This window comes from Asterias rubens, chromosome 2, assembly GCF_902459465.1.
Source record: "Asterias rubens chromosome 2, eAstRub1.3, whole genome shotgun sequence".
Taxonomy (NCBI): domain Eukaryota; kingdom Metazoa; phylum Echinodermata; class Asteroidea; order Forcipulatida; family Asteriidae; genus Asterias; species Asterias rubens.
The window spans coordinates 21,939,118-21,958,734 of NC_047063.1; the positions used below are offsets into that span (position 1 = coordinate 21,939,118).

At 39.7% G+C, this 19,617-nt stretch overlaps 1 protein-coding gene across 3 annotated transcripts in view; it reads left to right on the forward strand.

The window, feature by feature from the left end:
- LOC117303593 (acetyl-CoA carboxylase-like) overlaps positions 1–19,617 on the forward strand; it is a 56,896-nt gene that overhangs the window by 18,457 nt on the left and 18,822 nt on the right. For 2 of the 3 annotated variants that reach the window (XM_033787802.1, XM_033787820.1), the window contains 20 exons: positions 831–934; positions 1,591–1,818; positions 2,325–2,519; positions 2,764–2,854; positions 3,634–3,780; positions 4,685–4,873; positions 4,990–5,087; positions 5,548–5,761; positions 6,236–6,463; positions 6,940–7,029; positions 7,941–8,059; positions 9,690–9,713; positions 13,446–13,571; positions 14,659–14,740; positions 15,044–15,157; positions 15,625–15,723; positions 16,292–16,429; positions 17,025–17,192; positions 18,155–18,315; positions 19,036–19,144. In XM_033787802.1, the coding sequence (XP_033643693.1) occupies positions 831–934; positions 1,591–1,818; positions 2,325–2,519; positions 2,764–2,854; positions 3,634–3,780; positions 4,685–4,873; positions 4,990–5,087; positions 5,548–5,761; positions 6,236–6,463; positions 6,940–7,029; positions 7,941–8,059; positions 9,690–9,713; positions 13,446–13,571; positions 14,659–14,740; positions 15,044–15,157; positions 15,625–15,723; positions 16,292–16,429; positions 17,025–17,192; positions 18,155–18,315; positions 19,036–19,144 (2,724 nt within the window). The remainder of the gene's footprint in view (positions 1–830; positions 935–1,590; positions 1,819–2,324; positions 2,520–2,763; positions 2,855–3,633; positions 3,781–4,684; positions 4,874–4,989; positions 5,088–5,547; positions 5,762–6,235; positions 6,464–6,939; positions 7,030–7,940; positions 8,060–9,689; positions 9,714–13,445; positions 13,572–14,658; positions 14,741–15,043; positions 15,158–15,624; positions 15,724–16,291; positions 16,430–17,024; positions 17,193–18,154; positions 18,316–19,035; positions 19,145–19,617) is intronic. The other variant, XM_033787811.1, reaches the window with a different exon arrangement.

Here is a 19,617-nt window from a genome sequence, read left to right on the forward strand (position 1 = left end):
TCATTTGGGTATTTCGTAACAATAAGTGTCCCCATGATTGTGGCTATATGCACTTACATTTCAATTTAGCCTTGGAGAAAATCTCTGCTAGGGTTGAAACGTCAGGCCACTAAGTATTTCTTGCACTTATACCATAGATCTTTTTAGCTGGTAAGCAATTAGAAACAGCTACTATTTTTCTTGTAAGATCTTGCCTAATTTCATTGCTCTGCTTACCGTGGAATTCTGCGCCTACATTCACTCAGCCTCGCTACCATGGGCAGCGCGCCGTATCGATACCTCTCGTCACTAACCCCTGGTAGTGATGTACTGGGAAACAACGCTGATTGGCTCAGGAAATTGGTTATGCATTAGATGTCAAGTGCGTGAGCATAGTTTTAAGTTTGCGTGCACGCCCGCATTTTTTATGACACGAACATGTTTTTTAAAAACAAAAACATTCTTTAAGACGAAAGACATGCGTGCGCGTGTTGAAAATATTGAATAATGAATATGTACGCTCATTAATGGCTCATTTAAATGTGCTAGCATATAGCACATTTAAATTGGCCAATTCCAGGGGTTATGATCGAGCAAGGCATGCTGGGAAAAAAATGGCGCGGAGAGATCCATCACCCCTGGGATCGAGGTTGACATTCACTATCTTAGCTATAACATGGTAGGTACTGAACTTCAGTGCTTGCTGTGTAATGGGAAAAATGAGTAGTAACATGATGCACACAAACACGCTTGAGCAAACACTTCATGCTGAGAGTAGCACTGTATAAGATATTTAAACCATGTCAACAGCTCTTTTCAGAACCAACATATCTTTTTGTTTCTTCGTTCAGGTCGAGAAACCAAACACCGTCCTAGGGGTAATCTGCGGAAGTCTCCACATCGCTGATTCCTCAATCAAAGAAAGTTTCGCCAACTACCAGACCTCACTAGAAAGGTACAAATATTGCGTCAATGCCAAAACAAAGATATTGACAAAATAGGGACACCGCCAATATAGGGCTAGATAGCTCAGTTGGTAGAGCGCCGGCAGGTTAATCCGGAGGTCATTGGTTCGAATCCCACTCTAGTCAATTCTTTGTTCAACCCCAGAAATCATTTCAAAATTTACCCAGTCAGTTTCCCTTGTGGTTTATATTGATATTCCAAAATGTATTATAACCAAAAGGGTTTGATTTCAACCATCCCATGACCGTCGTGCTGGAAGCATTTGCTGTCAGGGATCTTGTTTGCTTGAGTTTAAGGGGAGCATTTTTTTGGCCTGCTCAGTCTCGGATGTTGTCAGACCAAGACTTCCTTTGTTCGCCTCTCCGTCGCCTGCAAATAACTGTTCCATGGAGGAGGGTTTTGGGTAGGGAGTCAAGACGGGACAGGTGACCAAACTAAGTGAGCTTGTAAGATGCATATGTCCCGTCACAAAACGCATACAAGTATACTGGTGTAACATTTCTCAGACTCAAACTTTGAGGGATAAAAACTGATATTTTTCTACAGAATCAAATTACATCAAAGGGAAATTTGTCTCAGTACTTAAGATTAAGAGTGATAACAGAACGCATACATTCCCTTTAACACTTCGATTGCTGGTTACAGAGGACAAGTGCTGCCGGCCAACGTGCTGAGCAACACAAGGGAAGTAGAGATGATCTACGAGGGCTACAAGTACATCATCCGTGTAACCAGACAAGGACCTAGCAGCTACTTCCTCTGTCTTAACAACTCTACCTTAGAGGTTGACGTTCATCGTATGACGGACGGTGGAATGCTGGTGTCGTTTGATGGAAGTAGTTATACTTCATACTTCAAGGAGCAGATTGACAGGTTGGATACTCATTTTTTACTCATTCTCTACTTTACCCGTAGCTTAACCCTACCCTGGCTGAAAGGATAAGAGCACTGAATTCAAGCTTTGGTGTTTCTGATCAGCAGAGTGTGTGTGAGTCCCAGTCATGACAATTGTGTCCTTAGGCAAGACACTAAACTATTGTAAAGCCTTAGGTCCTTTGTGTTGTGTAATGCCCATAAAATAACCCAGTGCACTTGTCAAAAAGAGAAGGGGTTCTCCCCGGTGTTCCTGGTTTGATTGGCAGCATATTGCGCCACAGCACCTTGAAAACCGTTACCTGGTGCTATGTTAAAGGAGTAGGTCTCATAGTTTAACTGTAGTCCCACATACCTTGCAGGACAACACTGAATCTTAAAGCGCCTTAAACGTCACTGAGTGACGGAAATGAGCGCTATTTAAAAAGCCACTACTACTACTACTACCCTTCATCTTTCAACCCTAAATCTTATCAATCAACATCTCCATCTTCCCCATTCCCTAGTTACCGCATCACCATCGGCAACCAGACCTGCGTCTTTGAGAAGGAGAACGACCCCTCCATCTTAAGATCCTCCTCAGCAGGGAAACTCATCCAGTACCTCATCGAGGACGGAGGTCATGTCTTCAGCGATCAAGCCTACGCTGAGATCGAGGTCATGAAGATGGTCATGAGTCTACGAGTTCCAGAAAGTGGATGGTACGGACTTGCTGTTTTCACCAGGTCCCTGAATCCAAGTTGAAATAAAAAAAACACTTTAGCCCCGTCTTTGTTGATGAAGTTAAACAAGGAGGAGTCTACTAGTGACCTTCCATGACCCTCTGACTTTAGACCTTTAAATTTTTTAATTTGAAATTCACCAGAGACTTTCCGAGGCAAAGTGTATCCAAATTGTAAATCCATAATCATTAACATACATGTCATGCCATTTTACTGCCTACAGTGTTCACTTTGTTAAGCGTCCTGGTGCCGTCTTGGATCAAGGAAGTGTTGTGGCTAAGCTTGAACTCGATGATCCAACGAGAGTCAATAAGGTAAAACTCTTCATTATCCGTATTCTGACGTTGTGGACACTTTATTTGATTGTTGGTTTGTTAAGAGTGATCTTCCCAACAAGGGAACTCTGCAAATGCTCCATTAATAAAAGAGGCTAAAAAGACACATCCTTTTTATCTGGCAACTTACACCTGTTATCTCCATGTAATTCCTTTTCCAAACAGTGGAATTAATTGGGTCATACATACCCCAGTAGTGCTGCTGAATGCCCCAGACATTAATCGCTCATCCATTAATTTTAATGATCCAAGTAATTAAGTTTAAACACATTCACTCCCTGAAAAGGGTTGTATACTTTCCCAGTTTTTGTGGCTAAACCTTGAAACTGGACATTATTGGTAACTACTCAAAATAATTGTTAGCATAAGAACTTACCTGGTCACAGGCAATGGGGGCCTGTTGATAGTATAAAACATTGTGAGAAACAGCTCCCTCTGAAGTAACATAGTTTTTGAGAAAGAAGTAATTTTCCATAAATTTGATTTTGAGACCTCAGAAATAGATTTTTGAGGTCCTGTAATCAAGCATCTAAAAGCACACAACTTTGTGTTACAAGGGTGTTTTTTCTTCCATTATTCTCTCGCAACTTCAACGACCAGTGGAGTTCAAATTTTCACAGGTTTGTTATTTTGTGCATATGTCGAGATACACCAATTGAGAAGACTTGTCTTTGACAATCATCAATAGTGTCCAGATTCTGTAATGGAGCTTTTCCCGTAATGATTAAATAAATGTATTGTATCAAATATGATTTCAGGCCCAGGTATTTGAAGGGGATCTACCCATAAGGCAATTACCACTGTTCCAGGGACTCAATCAGAATCAGATATTCCGTAAGTCGAGGGAAGTTCTGGAGAACATCATGAACGGATTCTGTCTACCAGAGCCTCACTTCACCAAGAAGGTAAATCACAATCATGGATCATTATTCATAAATACCCGCTACAGTTAATCCATTGATTTTGTTGGTTCGAGCAAAGAAAATTCATTTGATTGGTATTTGAACGGATTCATATGCCGGCGCTCTACCAACTGAGCTATCTAGCCCCAACGTCGGCGCTCTCCTTAATTTGTCAATATCGTTGTTTGTGGATGCCCGTCAGAAGCCTTACAACCATTAACTGACATGTAGCCAGGGATCATATCCAAGTTTATGACACAACCTGGAAAGCGGCAACAGAAGATAGAAAAGTGGAATAATTATTCAGGGTTGTTTTACAGCTCCTAGAAGCTAGATCGAGGCAGTTTACAACATTATGACCCCAGTTCATCAGGCATACGTGGACCACTCTGCTTACTTTCTCAACTCCCCATGGCAAACATACAACCCAAATTAACCATACAGGGATTAGTACATCACAATAATATCTAAAACCTCGCAAATTACTAAATACAACTGGATAAGGAGAATTAATTTGACCTTGCTGAAGTACACGTGTTTCACGACCAAGTCTCAACCCACCCTCTAAAAATGTAGCCATCAGACCGTTAAGTCCAAAACACGAGACCTCTTAGACCAGAGATCTGCTGTTAGCCTATGTTAATCCCCGTCCATAGTCACCTTTGTATGTTACAAAGAGTATATACACTGCACGCAGATATGACGACTGAAAGTGCAGCTGTCGAACATCACCTCGGACCAATTAAAATACAGATATTTAAAGCTTACGCCAATGAAATCACTGATTCTGAAAAACCAATACCTGTCTTTATCCTTTATGAAGACGGGACAAGTCTAAAGACCTCTCAGCCATGACACACTAAAAGAAAATCTCCTTCAATTTCTGAAATGTATCTTTAAATTCTAGATGACGGAGACTGTGGAACGTTTAATGACTGTCATCCGAGACCCTGCCCTCCCCTTGCTGGAGATGCAAGAGATGATCGCAGCTGTGTCCGGTAGACTGCCCTCAATGGTTGAGAAAGAAATCCGACGACAGCTGAACGCATACGGAAGCAACATCACGTCTGTCCTGTGTCAGTTCCCAAGCCAACAGGTAAACGGTTTAACAGGAATGTAAATTCGTTCCAATCTTCTAGTTTTCATAAAAAAATCTTATCATTAAGTGGTTCCACTACCTTCCTTAATGCTCTATATGTTTTCTCTGGGCAGATTGCGAATGTCGTTGACCGCCATGCTGCTACACAAAAACGCTCCGAGAGGGACGCATTTTTTATGCACACACAGGGCATTGTACAGCTTGTCCAGAGGTAATTATGCACATATAAATAACAATAATAAAATAATAACAGTGGTTACTGATTTCTTATATAATACTCATTATATCAATCAGTGAAGCTCATATTATCCAACATTCAGTATTTTTCCAGCAAGGTATTGTGGAGCTACGTTTTTGAAGACCTTTTTCCCTTTTCATATCACCATGTAATGGTTTACAAACCAGGAACACTGAGGCAAATCCATTAAGCATAATATACTTGTTGTAAATCTCAGAGCTGTGAAACTTTGAAATGGAAAAAAAACGCCCTCAATTTACCCAGAAGTGAAGAAACCAACATTTTTGAGCTAGGCTGTTTTGCCATGGACGGGTCGTGCCGTAGCGACATCCTTCACAATGCAGCTTCTCGGCTACGAGTAGGGTTGATCAACCTTTCCAATTATTTATAATTTAATATTGATGTGCCCCGGTCTGTTTCTATACAACTTCAGGTATCGGAACGGCATCCGCGGTCACATGAAGTCGGTTGTTCAGGATCTTCTACGCATGTATCTGCGCGTCGAGACCAAGTTCCAGCAGGGGCCGTACGACAAGTGCGTGATGAGCCTACGGGACGAGTTCAAGTCTGAAATGGAGACAGTCGTCTGGAGTATTTTCTCTCACTCTCAGATCTCCAAGAAGAATCAGCTGGTGGTGCAGATCATTGTAAGTTTGTCTGTCTTTAATACTGTCCGGCTTGGAATACAATAGCTACATTAAAGACAGTGGACACTATTGGTAATTGTCAAAGACCAGTCTTCCCACTTTGTGTATCTCAACCTGTGCATAAGATAACAAACCTGTGAAAATTTAAGCTCAATTGGTTGGCGAAGTTGCAAAATAATAATGAAAGAAAAAAGTTGCGTGCTTTCAGATGCTTGATTTTGAGACCTCAAAATCTTATTATGAGGTCTCGAAATCAAACTTGTGGAAAATTACTTCTTTCTCGAAAACTACGCCACTTCAGATGGAGCTGTTTCTTACAATGTTTTATACCATCAACCTCTCCCCATTCCTCGTTTCCAAGTAAGGTTTTATGCTAATAATTGTTTTGAGTATTGAGCAATAGTGTCCACTGCCTTACAATGTAGATATATACAATAAAACCAACCTGTGTAAATTTCTTTGCTACTTTCTCAGGAGCGCATAAGTACTCGTGAGGCAGGACTCACTGAAGAACTCTCCGAGATACTCGGCGAGCTGACGACACTGAGTAAGCAAGACCACTCAAAGGTCGCTCTTAGAGCTCGCCAGGTCCTGATAGCCGCTCACCAACCATCGTATGAACTCAGGCATAACCAAGTGGAGAGTATTTTCCTGTCCGCTATTGACATGTATGGACATCAGTACTGCCCAGATAGCCTTAAGGTAGGCAAAATTAATTCAAGGCATTTTGTAAATCTCTTTATTTACTGACATTTATTCAACAAAAAGTCAAAATTTTTTAGTGTTGAGATTTTTAACTTCAGTGCATTTGTCATTACAATTTCTAAGATGTGTTTGACAAAATTTGTCACTTATATATGTACAAATGCATGTGCGTTGCGTTGTCATTTAGCCTTCGAGAAAGACTCTGCTAGGGTCAAAACGTCAGGCCATTAACTATTTTTTTGCATTTAAAAAATTGTGTTCATGCAATAGGACGCATAATGACTAGCCACTATTATAGGGCAGGATAGTTCAGTTGGTAGAGCACATGTTAAACCAGAATGTCCTTGGTTCAAATCTCACTCTAATGTGTTTGTCTTTGTTCAAACACATGTTAAGTTTAAATCAGGTTCAAGGCCTCTCCTCCTTCTCTACATCTTTGTTTCAAATGCAATTCTTCCTCATTTTCTCGTCAGAAACTCATCATGTCTGAGACAACCATCTTTGACGTCCTACCAAGCTTCTTTTTCCACAGCAACCCTGTGGTCAGGAGAGCTGCATTGGAAGTAAGTAGTCGTTCCTCTTGGTGTATTCTTCTAGAGGAGACCAGCCATCTCTTCTCAGAACCCACACCTCTTCAAATTAGCGACCATTACTTGGTGTCCACTCAATAATATTTACCCATTTTGCTATGTTGGGAACAGTTGGCTCTTGTAAAAAGATAAGATTAAAGTGACGTCTTGAAAGTCGGTATTGTAGGTGATTGTTTGATATTGTAAGGAAGGCTGTTCCAGATCCTTGGGATTGCAACAGAATCCTTGGGGGTTGCAACAGAAAAGGCGCGGTCTCCTGACTCGAGTAATGAATAATGCAGATCTGTCAGACAGGTTACGAGTTGATTTATGGAATTTTTCTTAGTTGGTTGATTAGGCTGGAAATAGCATTTTACACCATTTTAACATGTGGTGAGATTCTTCCCCTCCCCCTACTTGTTTGGAGGACTTGATTTGAAAATCTATATAACTGAATTTGACCTTTGAGTCCCTCTTTAAAGACACTATTGGTAATTGTCAAAGACTAGTCTTTGCAGTTGGTGTATCTCAACATATGCACAAAATAACGGGCTCAATCGGTTGTCGAAGTTGCGAGATATTAATGAAAGAAAAAAAACCTTGTCGCACCATGGTCACACGAAATTGTGTGCTTTCAGACGCTTGATTTGGAGACCTCAAATTCTAAATCTGAGGTCTCGAAATCAAATTTGTGGAAAATTACTTCTTTCTCGAAAACTACGTCACTTCAGAGGGAACTGTTTCTCACAATGTTTTATACTATCAACCTCTCCCCATTACTCGTAATCTAGAAAGGTTTTATGATAATAATTATTTTGAGTAATTACCAGTAGTGTCCACTGCCTTCAAAGTCCTAAATAATGCAATGATTTATTATGTATTTGTACAACTCTTTATATTGATAGGTTTATGTGAGGAGAGCCTACATCGCCTATGAGCTAAATTGCCTTCAACATTCTCAACTCAGGAACGCACTCTGTGTACTGGAATTCCAATTTATGTTGCCCAGTTCCCACCCAAACAGGTAAGTACATAATAATAATAATCGGTTCTTATTTAGTGTGTTATCAACAAGAGTCTCAAATTGCTCATCTCACTTGTGGTTTTGTAACTAAACATTGGTATTGAACTTTTGTTGGGGGGGGGGGGGGCTCCACTCATTCTTGGACTTAAAGCTACTGGACACTATTGGTAATTGACAAAGACCAGTCTTCTCATTTTGTGTATCTCAACATATGCACAAAATAACAAACCTGTGAAAATTTGGATTCAATTGGCGGCCCAAGTTGCGAGATAGTAATGGAAGAAAAAACACCCTTGTCAAACAAAGTTGTGTGCTTTCAGATGCTTGATTTCAGGACCTCAAAATCTAATTCTGAGGTCTCAAAATCAAATTCAAATATTTTAGTGTTAACAATTAGTTTGAGCAGTTACCAATAGTGTCCAGTGCCTTTAAAGGTTATACATTTAAAAATAATAGTGGCTTCTTTTACAGCGCGCATGCTCAGGGCACTTTTTAAGATACAGTATTTTCCTGCAAGGTATGTGGGACTGCATTTGAAAAATGAGATCTACTCCTTAACATAGCACCATGTAATGGTTTACAAGGTGCTGTGGCGCATTATGCTGCCAATCAAACCAGGAACACAGGGGCGAACCCCTTCAGTGCACTGGGTTCTTTTATATGCGTCCCCTTCAGTGCACTTGGTTCTTTTATATGCGTTACACAACACACGGGACCAATGGCTTTATGTCCCATCTGAAGGTATTTACTCTTAAACTTGATGGCAGTCAAAACTTACTTGGTTGGAAGAACAGCAGCTTGCGATAGTATAAAGCATTTTGTAGATTCTTTTTACTTTGAAGTAATGTCGTTATGGAAAAACATATCAGTTTATCCCCCAAAATTTGAATCTTTGAAGCGTTACTGACAGTGGCATTGTCTCTCAGATTGAGTATTCCATTTACTAGTTAATTTTCCTGCCAAATCGCCACTACCTTTTGAAATGAAACTTTCACAGGTCAAGTTTTGTTGTGTACATCTACATTCGTATAGGATTAAAAAAAAACAGGTATACTTTTCCTTTAAAGGGTCTGGGTACTTTTTGTAGGACACAAAACACAATGTCCACAGATTGACATCAAACTCACACAGTTTGAAGATAATGGTGATAGAAAGCTTCCCTTCAAATATTACTTGCTGAGAGGTGCTGTAGGTTTTGAGAAATTAGTAAAACAATGTCTCGAAAATAACTGTTGTCTTATTGAGATGAAAATTAATTAGATTGTAAATTGTGTTTACCAGATATTGTACTTTTACCATAACTGGTAAAATTCTAAACTTCAGATGAAACTTATTTTTGTGACACTTTCTCAAAAACTACAGCACCTGAGCAAGTAATAATTTCAGGGAAACTTTCTTCTATCATTATGTTTAAACTGTGTGAGTTTAACGTAAATCTTAGGATGTGTTTCCAAAAAGAACCCAAACCCTTTACATTTTTTAATGTCCAGAAACATGGTGTGAAGTCCTTTGAATACGTTTGATTACTTAGTTCACATTTGCATTATAAATTCACACTGTGTTTGCTGATTCTTAATATCTCACGTATTATATTTTTTTGTGACTACGTTTTTTCCCCCCTGATGGGTAGTACTGTCACCTCCCCAAGGACAAGGTAAACATATTCCCATGAAGTTTTTAAAGCCTTGCGTATACATTTAGATGTTTTTTTTTCTCTTTAGTATGTTAACTTTCAGGCCTGGTATGTCATCAGGGCCCAATTTCATAGCGCTGCTTAACGGTAAGCAATTTTTGTGCTTACTGTAACAGAAAAGTTGCTAAGGTGCAAGCGTATTTCACAGTGTAGCAGAAGAATTGGACAGCCATATTGCGCGTTTACCGTTGATTTGCATTGTGACGTCATATATTTTTGTGCGGTAAGCACCGGAAGGTTAGCATGCCTTTTTGTGTGCTTACAGTTAGCAGCGCTTTGAAATGGAAGCCACGCAGTAAGCACAAAATTGGCCGCTAAGCAGCGCTATGAAATTGGGCCCTGGGCCCAATGGACCCTTTTCATGAAATATGCTAATTACATTCACGCATGTGTACAGACCCTATTGGTTGGCAAACGCCATAGAGTTGTGCACTAAGCAGATGCACAATCGTGTCTGTGTCACGCAGCCATTAGCCGTTAACAAAACAGCGCAATGTTCCCTCATTTTTGCCAACCAAACTGTTAGTGCGCACGCGCTACATGTATATGTGCAATTTACATAATATTTCATGAAAAAGGTCCATTCCGTGGCTCTGCTTTACCGCAAAACTATTTGCTTACGATCAACATTTTCCGACAAATTTCTGCGCTAGCTGTTTCAACAAGGAAAGCCTAGCAAACGCACAAACTCTCTGCTAACCTGTGAAAGACGTTTGACGTAAGCGCAGCATTCCTTGCTTCCGCAAGCGCTGATTCTTTGCCAAAAACAGGCAGTTTGGTTCACAGGCAAGGTTTGCAAGCATTTTGCGAAACCTGTTACCTTTTATGGCAAATTGGTGTGATTGGCAGCTTCGTGAAATTGACCCCTAGGTCATAGTGCGTTAAATAAATGTTCAGTTACACTTTGTTCTCCGGAGGAAAAAAAGCGGGTTTTTCCATTTTTAGGAATGACGTCCCAGGCCTGAATTCTGCATGATTAGATAATTCCTTCCATTTCACATTTTGATTTCATGCTCTTTTTCTTTTTTTTCCTCATATATGTATTTATTTCTTTGTCAATTTATTAAATTTTTCACAGCATGTAAATCTAATACGCCATAACAATCAGAACTGGAATTTCATGATTGAGAGGGCAAGGCAAAAGTCTATGGGAAATTTCTGGAGGGGCACCAAGGCCAAGACCAGGGCAACGGATGCCATGGTCTCCATGTAATTCCAAGCCTGATAAATGCAGCATGGCATGAACAACTTCTTCTTTTTTATTTTTATTTATTTTTGTTTATAAAAATATGATTTTTTGTTAATAAACTGTTGTCATAATATATTTTTTTGTTACCCATGCACCGATTACTCTGTGCTTTCACATTATTTCTGTTAAAAAAAAAAGAAGAAACATGCCACCTACATTTGGGCTTATTTTTGTGGTTGGATTCGAACCCGCAACTCTAGAGTACATGTTTACACACTAGACGACCAAGCATGCCTGGTGATGTAGCAATCACCACATTTTAATAGATGTTTTGACATAGTACTGATGTAAAATGGATATATTTCGGATGCAAAAACAAATTAAATTAAACTGAGCTTTGGGCAAACTCTGTGGTCTTAAAGTTTAGCTATCTGCTCAGGAATGCGGGCTCGTGGATTCAAATCCCACCCACTTAGCCTCTGGGTTTTTTTTTTTTCATCACGATTTGGAAACCCCAGTGTTGGGGTTAAAACCAAAAATAATAACTTCATTATGTGTTTATTATTTCAGTTTTGTGAAGTACGCTGTTTGTTATACTGCACGTCATTTGTGTTTTATTTTTATGGTCTCTTATCAAAAAAAAAAAAAAAAAACATTTTTAAAATTCAGTGTCCTGGTAAAGAGCGATATGAGGTTGGTACATGTACGTTGTCTCCAAAACCTACATGTATTTTCTCCAAAATAACCTGTCTTAACTGGTTGGTCTAAGTGTCGGAACATTTTTCCATTTAAGCTAGCGAGTTGAAATAAAAGCTCTTATGTCACTTTCTGGCGTGTGGTTAGTCAGGATCTTTCCAGCCGTTGGTTTCCCAGGTTTTTCTTCTAGATTTCTCATTGCTTCTAAACTTTCTTTGGAGACATGTACTGGGTAGCACTGGACGAAAGGCATACATGTGGCAAATAGTGTGCAAAGCTTGGCCCAGCTTACCACATAATGCAGCACTTATTGACTCCGCAATTGGGACGCAAGGAAATTTTCTTAACATTTGTAATTCGTTTGTGAATTACGAACCAGGCTCAAGTCTGCCACCACCTATAGACCTTTCTTTTGTTGATAAACAAACCGCCTTGATTGGCATGGATGGCCAAATGTTTGTAAAACACTCAAGGGTGTTAACAGATTATTTAAACCAAATTCACAATTTCTGCAGACTTTCGATGAAATAAAATACCTTCCATAATTAGTTGATTTGTTTTCAACAAAATCAACACAATATTTGAACATTTTTGTAACATTGTTACAAACTGTAGCGGTCTGTTTTTGATTTGCATTCATGACTGTCCATAGTTTTCCAACCAGGGTTGGCAAAAACTCGGGCTGTGACGTTGCAAAAGAAAGGTCTTTAGCTTTCCAATTACACTCCTACCCTGATCTATTGACTAGATAGATGCCTTTGCTGCCGCAGTATTGACAATTACACGCATGTACTGTTTATTCAGCCATTAACTGCTAACTGCCTAACAACATGCAGTGGAAGAAAAACTGATTTGCCAGTTTGTCTCCTCTTATTGTTTCTAATACATTACATGGATTAACCCTTCAACCGTCTTGTTTATTTTGCTTGTTTTATTTACCTCTTAATTCAGAAAGAATTGGGAAGTACAGGTACTTGTTTCTCCAACAACTCCTGAACTAAAAAAAAAAAATAAAAAACTCATAGTGCTTATAGTTTGTGTCAGGTGTTGGCATATTAAAGACATTATTTTGTTCATGTTGATACTAAACTTTATTTTGATTTTGTTTTCATTTTCATGAATTGATGAAATCTTTTGACTGGTTTGTGAAAAAAAGCTGGTTTGATGATGCCATCGATTTTTATACCATTCTGTAAGATTGTGCAACACTTAGGCCATCTTGTCTGGTCCCCTGTCTACTAATGCAGTCATGGTGTTGAATATGCACCCATAGAAAGGACCAGTCTGTTTCCCTAGTCACATGGTATCCTTACCAGGAGAAAAAAAACCAAACAGAATGACCTAAGAGTGAGCACTGTTTTGTACTGTCAAGTTACACGTCTGTGAACGCATAGAAGTAAAGCACGCTGCATTATCCATGTTCAGGGGCCATTTCTGGTCTCTGAAGAAAGTAACTGGTTTGATCTGGATCTGGATCTGGATAAATATTCTCAACGCTCTAATTAGAGCCAAATAAGAAGAGAAGATGACAGCAAGAAAGTTCAGTTTTAGATGTGGGAGGAAAACCACAGAGAATTATTCCAGGGAAAACCTACGCAGTCAACAAGTAGGGACTGAAAACCCACTCCACATAGTGCCCCTCTGGTAAGATTCAATCCGGGGTAGAGGTAGAAAGCGAGGCAAGACACCACTACACCATTCTAACCGTGATGAACAATTATCATCAAAAAATTTTTATTTATTTTTTATTTTGTACAAATTAATTTGTTTGTATAAATGTTTTTTTAAATTTGTTTTCTTATCGTCAGGATTATGCCTGATTCCATTCATCAGAGGACTGCCAGCTTTGGGGAAGATCCGCTCGGATCAGAAATCCCTCCATGTCAACGAATGGGTATCATAGCTGCCTTCTCATCATTGGAGGAATTCCAGAAGTAAGATGGCTGATTGGTTGATTGTTTGAGTGATTGGGTGGCTTATTGATTCATTGATTGATTCATTGATTGACTTTTTATGACTTTTCGAAACAAATTCTTTATTTCACACACACAAATTAAACAGAATTTATCAAATAGAAACTAGAAAATTAGCTGGGATTGAGTGACTGAGCGAGTGATGTAAGTGAGTGAGTAAGTGATTGCATGATTGCTTGCTTGATTGATTGATTAGTTTTGCTTTAGATGTTAGAGATATCTCAAAATCAATTTTCTAGCCTCTCATCGGTTGTTGAGTGATTTATTGATCAATTTACTAATAGGTTTACTCATAGGTGATCACATATTCCTCTGTGTTCATTCCTACTTCCTACTGTAAGTGTATTTCCTATATGGACACCTTTTTAAAGTGTTGTAAGTTTAACTAATCTTTTTATAGTAGTGCTTTTCCATAACTTTTTAAATTTTGCGGTTTGTGGTTTTAACTATTGGCTGGTCCATTTTGTGGTTTATATTTTTAGAAATCTTTTATGCTCTTTGGGTTTTTTTTGCTCTTGTTTGCAGCTTTTTTTAATGTGTACAGCGCCTTGGGGTCCAGTCATAGATGTAAGGCGCTTTATAAGCGTTGTTTATTATTATAATTATTACTATTGGTTCACCATAAATAGGAATGCAAGCAGGCCCAATGCTGTTTTAAGGGCGAGGGCACCAAGGCATGTCCTCCTTGGTAAAGGGCACCGCTATGAAAAAAACAAATTCAGTTTGAACACTTCAAAGGGCACCGAGAAAACGTCCAGGGGCAAGGGAACCATTTCAGTGCCTCTTGAAGTTTCAGGCCCGCAGAACGAATTTCAATGACTGACTGATTGATTTATTCATTGATTGATTGGCCAGTAGGAAATTCCTCCTAAACTGTTAATAGCCTACCACTCATCGAAGAATTCACAAAGTAATAAAAAAAATTGTGCGCCTTGGGTGTCTCTATTGAGACAGATATGTGCGCGTTATAAATTGACATGTATAATTGTTATTATTATTATTATAAACTTGTTGATTTTGTGTCTATTTGGTGTTTTACTCATTTCAGTTATTTCGATGATGTCATCGATCAGTTTGCCGATGTACAATTCAAGTTCTCGAGTTTCTCCGAAGCAGACAGAAAAGCAAGCGTAAGTTACATATTCATCAAAATCACTCTCCCCAAATTACATTAGTTTTTGTTCATTGGTCTACTTCTCTAGTGCTTTGGATACTGTTTCCAAAAGCTCCTTGGAATCTATAACCCCAGGGGTTACACAACAGTAGAAATGGCATCATTTCAACATACCTTTTAATTTGTATCCAAGTTTCAGACTTTTTCGTTAGTAATGACTCTCACCCCTGTTTCTTAAACTCATTTGACTCAATCTGCAACTGTTGGCGCTTTATAAATTTCTCTTAGTTTTTATTATTATAATAATTATTATTATAAGTTATGTCCCCAGGGAGAGCCAATCCACATTGTGAATGTTGCGATCCACATGTACGATAGTACTCTAACCGACAACCAGGTCGCTGACAAATTCCTCGTCTTCTGCCAAGAAAGGGTAAGTACTTTCGGACGAAATGAACAACGTTTGGGGCTTCAATTTCTAGATAACATCACACCGACTGAGAGCACTTCTGCTGTTCTATTCACTTTTATTATTGAAACAACTTTATTTTGAGAGTGAACACAGACAAATTTACCAGGGTGGGATTTGCGACCTCCATATTAACTTGCTGACACTCTACCAACTGAGCTGTGTAGACCTATATGATGGTGGTCTCCCACTTTGTCAATAACTTTTGTTTGTGGGATACCAGGCAAATGCATAAAACCAGGGATCACACCCAAGTTTATGATACAACTGATTTTTGTAAACTTGCAAACAATTAGCTAATGGCCTGACATTCCGACCCTAGCAGAGTCTATCTCAAAGGCTAAATGACAAACTTGTCAAAATTATCAATGCATTTATTAACGCAACATTTTTGTTTCTTTTCTCATTTGTTTTCTTGTGATCGTTAACAGAAAAAGCAGCTTTTAAGCCGAGATATTCGCAGGATCACAATCCTCTACTGGAGCAAGAATGACTTCCCCAAGTATTTCACATACAGAGCTCGCCTGGATGTAAGTAAACAATGAGGGCGCTTTGTTTCAATGCTGTGTCATATTGTTGTCGAGTGGTCAAGCGCACTGGACTCAGCTCTGATCAGCAGTGTGTGGGTTCGAGACACTTGTGATATTTGACTTTCGAATGGGACGTAAAGCAGGTAGGGACTGGAAATCAATTCCACATGGCTCTGCTGACTGTAAGCACAGAATCGACACTTACTGAAGCAGGGAATTGTGTGCTAATGGTAAGCGTATTTCAAAGGTTAGCGGCGAATTTTGGTTTCTGCGCGTGTGTACTCAAAGTTACTAGGCATTCTACGCCTACAAGGCTAGCGCAGTAATTCGGCGCTTACACATAAGCGGGAAATCATGATCTTAAGGGCAGAATTTGGCTGTAAGTAGAGCCATGAACTTGGGCCCTGGTCTGAGGTGGGATTCGAACCTGGTCTCCCAAAGGGGAAGAAACCACTGAGCCAACCTTGACTTCCCCTTAAAGGGAAGTTCTGAGATGCTACTATTTTCCTCGTTCTGCATTACGCATAAAGACTTCTTTTAATCCCAATGTTCTCCTCGTTTGTCTCAGTTCCAAGAGGATCGAATCTATCGTCATCTTGAGCCGGCTCTAGCCTTCCAGTTAGAGATCAACAGAATGAGTAACTTTGATCTGCAGCTCATGGATCGAGCAAACTACAGAATGCATCTATACCTCGGATCAGCCAAGGTCAGTCTTTAATATGGGAATCAAAGTACGAGGAGAGGTTTAAAACTTTTTTAAACAGGCTGAGGCCTGGTGTCTGATCATTTTATAGAGACCAAGTCAGGTAAAATTACCATAAACTGTGTTTAAATAACTAGTGAAAACTGATTCAACACACTTTGATTCCCACTCATAAAAACAGTTCTGTTTAAAACATTTTTTTTAAATAGTTAAAAGTGAGAACAAATCTGATAGTGTAGCTTCAGCCCACCTCGACTGTTCGTTAATTTTGTTTGCATATGTTAGCTCACTGAACCGCACTAAAGTTTGAAACTGTCGCACACCAGTTGCCACTTACCAACTTAAAATGGGCAGTGATATTTGCACTCTATGCAACCATCTTATAGCGGCCTCTTTTAAGTTAATAAAGGTCTAGATTGTATTTCCACCAAGTTACATTTTCTGAAATTCAAAATGAACATGTCCAAATTCAAAGTGGAGTGTTCAAAAACACACCCAGACTCCCCTTTGGCATGTCTGGGTAACGCCATGGCAGTGTTACCAATACTTAATATATTAATAGAGGTATGGTAACCAGACTTCTTTGAATTGTACATAGGTTGCTAAGGACCAGGAGGTGACAGACTATCGATTCTTTGTCCGAGCCATCATCCGACACTCGGATCTGATCACTAAGGAGGCGTCGTTTGAATATCTTCAGAATGAGTCGGAGAGAATGCTCCTTGAGGCCCTGGATGAACTGGAACTGGCTTTCAATCATCCAGATGTACGTATAAAGATATAATATAGGGATCCAATATGGGGAGAAGTCCATATAGGGATCCAATATGGGGAGAAGTCCATATAGGGATCCAATATGGGGAGAAGTCCATATGGGGATCCAATATGGGGAGAAGTCCATATAGGGATCCAATATGGGGAGAAGTCTATATAGGGATCCAATATGGGGAGAAGTCCATATTATAGGGATCCAATATGGGGAGAAGTCCATATAGGGGTCCAATATGGGGAGAAGTCCATATTATAGGGATCCAATATGGGGAGAAGTCTATATAGGGGTCCAATAAAGGGAAAAGTCCATAAGACCACAAGGCTTGAGGGTCAAAATGTTTACGGGACTAAAATTCTTTTTACAAGACCAGAATCAAAATGAGAAATAACTTTCTGACCGCCACACTTGTCTGGTCATAAGTTTACTGGCCCAACACTAAAACTACTGGCCATGGACCTGCAGTCGAGTGTTCAATTTGAGACCTGTATTTGGCATTTACTCAGCACTTTTTATTCCAAAAAATTAACATGCCTTGACAGTTGCCGACAGTCAAAAGGCAAACATATCGTTCGCACATATTTCTACATCATACATGTAGGGTGTCATGGCCGAGCAGTGTAGAGCATTGAATTAAAGTTCTGGTGGTTTAGTCATCAGGGTGTAGGTTCGAACCCCGGTCAACCCCAGTTTTAGCAACATGCTTTACTGCTTCTCTTCACGTATAAATGGGTAGAGATTTATATTGTTACACGCTTAGAAGTAAACAGATGATTTAAAAATGGAAAATGCACATATTTGAAGATGTGGTGCACACAGGATTGGTCAATGAACAACATTCTTTTAACCTCACTGGGACGGTGTCCTACTCATACGCATAAGGTCTATTGTCTGCTTGAGCAACTCCATGAAATTCAACTCACAGGTTAACGTCTATTTTTTCTTTCATCCCAAAACAGTCCAAGCGAACCGATTGCAATCACATCTTCCTCAACTTTGTGCCGACCGTGTTTATGGACCCGATGAAGGTAGTCGACAGTCTGAGATCCATGGTGCTGAGATACGGACACAGGTTGTGGAAGCTCAGAGTCCTTCAAGCAGAGCTTAAGATGACTGTCAAGTAAGTCAAGAATCCCCCATGGGCCTTCTTTCTCATGGACCTCGGTTCGAATCCCGCTTGGGGACACAGGTATGGGGTTTCAGACCCTACCTGACTGACTGCATATGCTTCCCTGGAAAAATTATCTGGGGTTTCCCTCCATCAACATTTATAGGTTGGGTCGGTCGGGTTGGCGTAGTGGTTTCTTTCCTCGCCTTCCACCTCTGGGACCTTCCACCTCTGCGCGCTCATTACCCCTGGAATTGGTTCATTCAAATGTGCTAGAATCTAGCACATTTTAATTAGGACTGTGGCCGATCCACGCTGAAGTATGGTTATGCACAAAAGAGGCATCAAGTCAAAGAGCTACTGGTCCTTTCTCATTCTTCTTTGATTATGTGATATGTCTTACTGAAGGCAGTTTTGGGCGACCATTTGAAATGGAATCGCATTAAAATACTTGCATTTTCACATGCACGTACTAAGCATCCTACAAGCGTTCAAAGTTTTAAACAAGCTTGCACGCAAAGTAGTCATTTTTGGGAGTCAATGAGCATTGTTTCTCAGTACATCCCTTCATGGTGTTAGTGATATGAGAGGCATCGATACGTCGCGCTGCCCATGGTAGCGAGGCTGGGTCAATTTGAATAGAGTGCCTGACATGGTTGACGCTCATGATCTAGTCTGCCTTATTTTGAAAAAATGTAGAAATATTTTTTCCTCTGTTTGTTTGTACTGTAGGTTGCAGGCTGGGAAGTCGATTCCGATTCGTATTTTCATCACGAATGAGTCTGGCTTCAGTCTGGAGATCACTCTGTATAAAGAAGAAACGGACCCCGTCACCGGACAGGTAATTACTAGATAACTATTTCAAGTCAGTAAAGAACCTGCCCCCCCTCCCCCCTCCCCCCCTCATATTTAATGGCTAATACTTGATAACTATTCCATATTGTTAAGAATTGTGTACTGCCAGTTCATGTTGGTAAATTTTAAACTTTTCCACAAAAGCAAATAAAAGAAGCTGTTGTAACTTGCTTCCGAACAAAAAAACATTACGTGCTGAGGTGCTGTAGTTTTTGAGAAATGAGTAAAACAATGTCATGAAAATACGTTTTTACATAATAAAATAATTTTTGTCTCATGATCACAAACAGTTACTGCCTTTGTATAGGTGTTATTACTCATGTCAGTAAAATGATAGACAATCCAACAAACACCAAGTTCTAGATGAATATTTCATGGTATTAAATTGTTTGGCTCTGCCAGTGGGCAAAGTAATACTGGATTTGCCTCAGGGCGTTTCTGGCAGTAGCTGCTGCAATG